The 6201-nt window shown below is 49.8% G+C and overlaps 1 protein-coding gene across 1 annotated transcript in view; it reads left to right on the forward strand.

Moving 5' to 3' along the window:
* The first annotated feature begins 281 nt into the window (after window positions 1-281).
* Window positions 282-6201, forward strand: part of LOC104163071 (beta-1,4-N-acetylgalactosaminyltransferase 3-like) — a 53219-nt gene continuing 47299 nt past the window's right edge. Inside the window, 1 exon segment of the mRNA XM_009701953.1 lies at window positions 282-374. Within this exon segment, the coding sequence (XP_009700255.1) occupies window positions 282-374 (93 nt within the window).

The following is a 6201-nucleotide window of genomic DNA, read 5'->3' on the forward strand; positions in this document are numbered from 1 at the left end:
GACATCTTTGGCCACATGCATTGCCATCGCAATGGCCTCCTGATGTCATGAGCCACTTTACTGCATTCTGTTCCAGGCCCTATAAATACAAGGACCCTGGCTGCTGGCCCCTAATTCACTGAGCTTTGAGGCCCTTAGGTTCCAAGGGTGATTGGAAGAAAGAGATCCCACAGCAGCAAGGCTGCCCACTTTTGCGTGGGAAGGCAGGTAGGTGGTTGCATGAGAGGCAGAGGAAGAGGAGGCAGTGTCAGAGGGGGGACACCATCAGCTGCATGGTAGCGATGGCCATCACTCATGTGGTTGATGGTGTGGATCCCATGGAGGTGGATCTACCCAAAGATCCAGAAGAACCAATGGAAGTGGATCCACCTCCGGTATGGCTCACCTGGCACCACTACACCTTGCCAGGGCTCCCCTCCATGATGCCATGGCAGTGGTGTCACAGGAGCGCCCAGCTGGCACCCTACCATCGTCACATGAATTATCTGTGAGGCCAAGCCTCTGCACCTGGCCATCCTGTGGGCTCACCTGCTCCATCTCCTGGCATCAACAATTATTTTGTTGAATGCCATGGGTTGTGTGAGCCCTTCTTTCCCATCCTTTAGCCCTCCTGAAGGGGTGCCATCTCTTCTGCTCTGAGCCCCAAGAAAAGGGGATGAGACACCATGGCTTCCGGCAGGCTGCTGCGCTGGGGGGACAGGAGGAGTCCCTCAGAGACCACTGAGGTCCCTGGGGCCTGGAGGTAGGGTTTCCTCATGCTGAGGAGGACAAGGCTGCCCCATGGGTGGCTGAAGATGAAGCCAGACCCTCCGTGGTGGTGGCCAAAGAATAGCAACAGATCAAGCAAAGAAGTTGGAGGGACGGCTGTTTCTGTGGAGAAGCAGGAGACTGCAGTTCTGCCAGGAAGAAGTGCTGGCCTTGACTGTTAAGGTCCCTTCTTGCTTCTTCATTAGGAGTCCTTTTTAAGATTGGCGATAAGCAATTAAAAAAATCAACAATAAAACAGGAAAAAGAATAGTAAAAATGCTTTCCTCCTCTCTTATTTGGTACTTTGGCGACTGCCTCGGGACTCCTGTCCTCTCCTGGTCTCCCTAGCCCAGGACAGTGGTGCGTGGGCCGTGGGCCTGGCCCAGGGCCTTCCAGATGGTGAAGGGGCCAGGGCACGCAAAGGCAGGCTGAGGGAACTGCCTCTAGTCACGAAGGTGGTGAGGCACTGGAACAGGTTGCCCAGAGAAGTTGTGGATACCCCATCCCCGGAAACATTCAAAGCTATGTTCGATGAGGCTTTGAGCAACCTGATCTAGTGAAACATGTGCCTGCCCATGGCAGGGGTGTTGGACTAGGTGATCTTTAAAGGTCCCTTCTCACCCAAACCATACTGTGAGTCTGTGAGACAGGCAATGGTATAATGTGCTGCTGTGCTGGGTTCCCCTGCATTTCTGTGGCCTCTGCTAGCAAGTGTCTGCAATTGCCATCTCCCTCTTAGGCTTATGTTCAGTTTATAAAACAAGCTTGTACAGCAAAACGAACCAATGAGTCAGCTGTGGATCACTGAATCACTGCTTATTCTCAAAACACTAAGCCTGCATAATTTCTTTTTCAGTTTCTCGGTTGAAACTCAAGCCCTGTGCCTGTAGGATGCTTTGGCTCTGAAGGACATTTTTTCAAGCATTTATAATTTGTCTGATATAATTCACTATTCCAAGAATCCTTGTGTTCCTTCCCGCTGATTTTGAGACAAGCATCCTGACAGCAGCCTTGGCATTACTGTTGCCAACCACTTCATCTTTCGATTTTTATTTTTCTTTTTGCCACATAGGTTATGTAGACCCTTTTGCTTAAACTCAGCAGGTCTAACTCTTCCCAAGCCTCAGGTGATGATCCTCTAGGACTGTGCCCCTTCCCCAAGTAAACATCTGCATGGATCTAAGTTCATAGAGCTTCAGTGTCAAACGCAGCCCAAATGGTGGTCTGTGGAAAAAGGTTTTACCAAGATGATGCTTGGTTTGTCTGCACACACTGGCCAGGCCACCAGCTGCAAGCACCTCAAGCACCAGAAGTGGTTTGGTATCAGCCATCATTCTCCTTTCCCCTCACAGGCAGGGGCAAAACCCTCTTTATAAAGGTGTTTAATTCTTGAGGGCCTAAGCAATCAGGTTTGTGGCACGAGGAGCATGGCGGGGGTTGCTTCATCACCTCGTTGTGCGCAGGTGCCTGGGCTGCTCTGGTTCCATTGCCGATTCCCGGGGCCGTTCCTGTTCCAGCTCTTTTGCAGCTACTTCCTTAGGGCAGGAAGAGCTTTGTAAGGTGTGTGAGTTGAAGGACAGTTATACTGCTCCGGATTGTGCTATGTTTGGAGCTTACTTATCCTTGGATAGATGTATTCTAATTCTGTCTCTGCTGTTTTGGTCTCCTGCCTCTTCAGGGAATTGGAGGCCCTTTGTGAGATCAGGGTTTGACAGGCTTTAACCTTGGTAATGGGTGTTTTCCTTTCCTCCATGGACACTGGCTGTAGCTGATCATGGGTATTTACTTGCCCGTGTTGTTTACGTGCTCCAGTAGTGGAGCTAAGATTGCCAGCATTCAGCCTGAATTTAATTCGCTTTTCCTGCCAATGCCTTTTCATCCATTGGCAGTTTTCCTGTTGCTGGCAGGGTGCTGCTCACCTGCACCCAGTCTGCAGCTAATAAATGTCTCCGCCTTTCATGTTCCTTTTTGCTCTTGTTGAGCTCTTGTCTCCTTCTCTGCTGCTAGTCTGAAGGGGTTCTGATGATGCTAATGCTGTCCAGTAGTCATGCTCTGCACTTGAGATTACTCTGAACGTGCTGCTGTTCCTTGCAGATGTTGCAAGCTGTTTCCAGGTGCGTCTCACTGACTCACACCACTTGCAGCAGTGGGGAGGAGGGTTTTTTGTGTGTGCTGGTGGGGCAGGGGAGGATGTGCTCCCTCTCTGAACTCCTACTGTCCCCCTGCTTCAGTCTAGCTAGTATTATTTCAGTTTTTCTGTACTGTCTGATCGCTGTCTGCATTCCATCAGCTCCAGCCATGTGGCCGATTTCCTTTGCTTCCCAAATTGTAATTGCTTTGCCAATTAACTCTGGGTTTTCCAGTACTCTCTCTTGAGTGCTTTGTGCCAAAACCCTGTGCTTCCCAAATGGCATGATTAGTTGGGTTTTTTTTCCTAAACTTGGATCCTTTGTAAATTCTGTTTCCACCTTTTTCTTGTAACTGTGTTTGAATTAGATATCTGACATAGGTACATCAAGGAGGGGAAAGAAATATTTTAGCAAGTCTTGCAGCTCATGCAGAAGTAGAGGAAGAAAGAAAAGTGAATGACAACACCAGCAGGAGGGTAGAGGCAGTATTTGGGAATACAAATGACATGGATTATTTAAGAAAAGTAAGACATGGCCAAAAATGGGGCATAGTGAGACGAGTGTTGGAGCAGAGTGGTCAGAAAATGCCAGTGGCCACTAAAAAGTTGAAAGGGTGAAGGAACTGAAGGCTAAATTAGAAGCAAATACTTGGGATTTCAGTGGAGCGGAGAGGTTGGAATTGACAGTCTCGGGTGCAGGGATCAAAAAGAGGGGAGATGTAGAAAGGAGTCAGAGGACACAGAGTAGACCACTGACTCAGAGTTTTAAAAGGGGTGGAGAAAAATGCAGGGATAGTAATTACAGAAGCTGGTGGGGACCATAAGCAGTTCTACTGAGATGGTTAAGAACGTATTTGGTGTCATAAGAGTGTTTGGTGTCTTGAAAATTAGTACCACAGTGGCTTGTTACTGTAGTCAGTGTCTGCCAAGACATCTGGTTTTCCTGTGTAGAGCATTGTGCTCAGTGCTGCAGCTGCTCTACCCGATTTGCAGAGTGTGGTTACCTGTTTTGTCTTGGGCATCTAGCAAATGTTCAGCACTTTGCCAGTTGTTTCTTAGAAAAAGGATTTGTTAATGTAGTCAGGAATTTTTCACATGTTCCTCTTTATTTATGAAGGATGTAAAGTCCCTTTTCTCTAGGTACAGTGAAAATCAAAGAAAAGATGCTTGGTTTATTCATAGTTCTGTGGTCCATAGTCGGGTAGCATTTAATCCAGAAACAGTCTAGATTTGCTGAGGTTCATGCTACCTCTGCTCCTTTCATAATCCTCAGAGCTCCCTTTCTGTCTTTCTTTCTTTGCCCTTTTGGGTTTTTTCCCTTACACAGAGGGACAGGCGTTTGCTGGAACCAGTGCAAGTTTGCATCCAGGCACAGGGGAAAACTCACCTCGCTCAATTCCCACCCCAAGCACCAACTCCCACAGCAGAGACTGCGACATTACAGCTGTCAGCCTCAGCGGTGAGAGCATCCTGCTTCCAGCGAACCATTTCATAGTAGGCAGCATGGTGGAGAAGGGGCCGTTATGGGAGGGAGCCGGACCAGGCTCTCGTACAAGTGCTGTTTGCGAAGTGGCATGGCACACTGGGGTCTGAGGTGCACCAGCTCCAGATCGGTCCAAAAATATGTAAAACACATGGGATCCTATTGTGAGTTTGCAGCCTAAATTATCCCTCTGGGCAGACAGTGAGCCCTGCGAGTGCTGCTGGGTCTGGGAGCAGATCTGCTCGGGAGCCGCAATTTGTTCTTGCTCCGTCTTTGGGTGATGGCAGAGGGATTTGTTTCAGCCCGAGTCAGTGCAGTTCCCCCCTGCCCGCCACCGGTTTATATTGAGCTGGCAGCGTGTGGCCGCGTGGGCTGTTTGAAGGCAGCATCTCCCAGCCATTACCTCGGTGCTGCCCAGCTTTCCATAGCGGTTGAGCTGCTGCTGCCTGGGTGGAGAGCCGGAGGCTAAAATTAGCAGGGAGCTCTTCTCTTGCCAAACACTGCGTCTGACCCAGCCGAGCCTGGCAAGGGGGAGAGGAAAACAGTCTTAAATTTCTCCATGCAGAGTGCCTAGCGTGCCTGCCGGCCTCTCCGGGGTGTCGTTGCGAGGGGTGGGGATGCCTCGCCAGGGGGGTGCTTGGGGGGATGCCGAAGCAGTGGGGAGAGCAGGGCATTGCCAGGACAGTCCCAGGACATAGTAGGAAATCCTGATTCTCAGAGCTGTGTTTCTTTCTTGGTCTCCCTTTGAATATCATATAAACAGTTAGGGAGGCCAATTCTTGCTCCTGGATGTCTTTAGAGCTGCAGGCGTCTCCCTGCTTAGGGAGAGGTTTTCTGGGCAGATGTGGGGTTTGGCCACTGTAAGAGAACTAGTGTGTATTCCCCATTCCCACCCCATCAGAAGAAGCTGCTGAAGATTTTGCTGCCCCCAGGAGCTGCCCACCCTAAATGAGCACTTGTTCACTCTGTATTGCAGAGTGGGCTCCAGGAGGGGCTGTGGTCTGGTGGTTACAGCACAGATTTGGGCAAACAGGGATCCATGCCATCCCTGTCTCTGCTGCTGAGTGGCCAAGGCTTCAGAATGAGCTGCTTCAGCAGCCCGTGCCTCAGCCTCTTTGGCAAAGATGTTGATGGTATTTGTTATTTATCCTTTTGAAATACTTAATGTCCATGAATGGAAAGGCATTAATTGCGCTCCAGGTGACTTCAGTGCAAGGGGAAAGTATGTTGTTTCATTATTGACTATGCTGCTGGACCCAGCCTGCCCTGCTGGTACAGTCCTGCTGGTTTGGCTGCCCCAGGCATGCCACTACCCTGCCTTTTGAGCCCCAACTTTGCTAGTGTGTGTAACAGTGACAGGAACTCATCTGAGCCCTCAGAATACAGATCTCGCCTCTGACCTTTCCCATTCATTGCACTTGCCTGAATTGCACAGCCTGGGGCAAGAAAGGGGTAGAAGGATGCAGCTGAGGTGGGGACTTGGTCCCTAACCCTATTCCTTTTATCCGTGGCCTTTGAAAAGACTCATCTGCAGTATGGGGAAGGGCAGCATAACAGTGAAGCGTGACCATGGCAGGAAGAATTGCCATGGGTTTTGCATGTTTCTGGTCCTGACAGCTCAGGAAGAGGCAGTCTGAGGGACACCATGGGTGTGGTGGAGCAAAATGAGCCCCCGTTGACAGCCTAATAAAGGTCAGAGTAAATGTAAACAAGGTTTGCATTAAGATTTCTGTTTTTTCAGCAAGGGTTGGCAGGCACTGCTTGTGGGGAAATCTGGGCCAACTGCAGGAAGAAGAGGCAAAAAAACCCCAGGAAGGCATGTTCATGGTCTGCCTGACAACTG

The sequence above is a fragment of the Cariama cristata genome, unplaced genomic scaffold (assembly GCF_000690535.1).
Source record: "Cariama cristata isolate BGI_N322 unplaced genomic scaffold, ASM69053v1 scaffold5726, whole genome shotgun sequence".
NCBI lineage: Eukaryota > Metazoa > Chordata > Aves > Cariamiformes > Cariamidae > Cariama > Cariama cristata.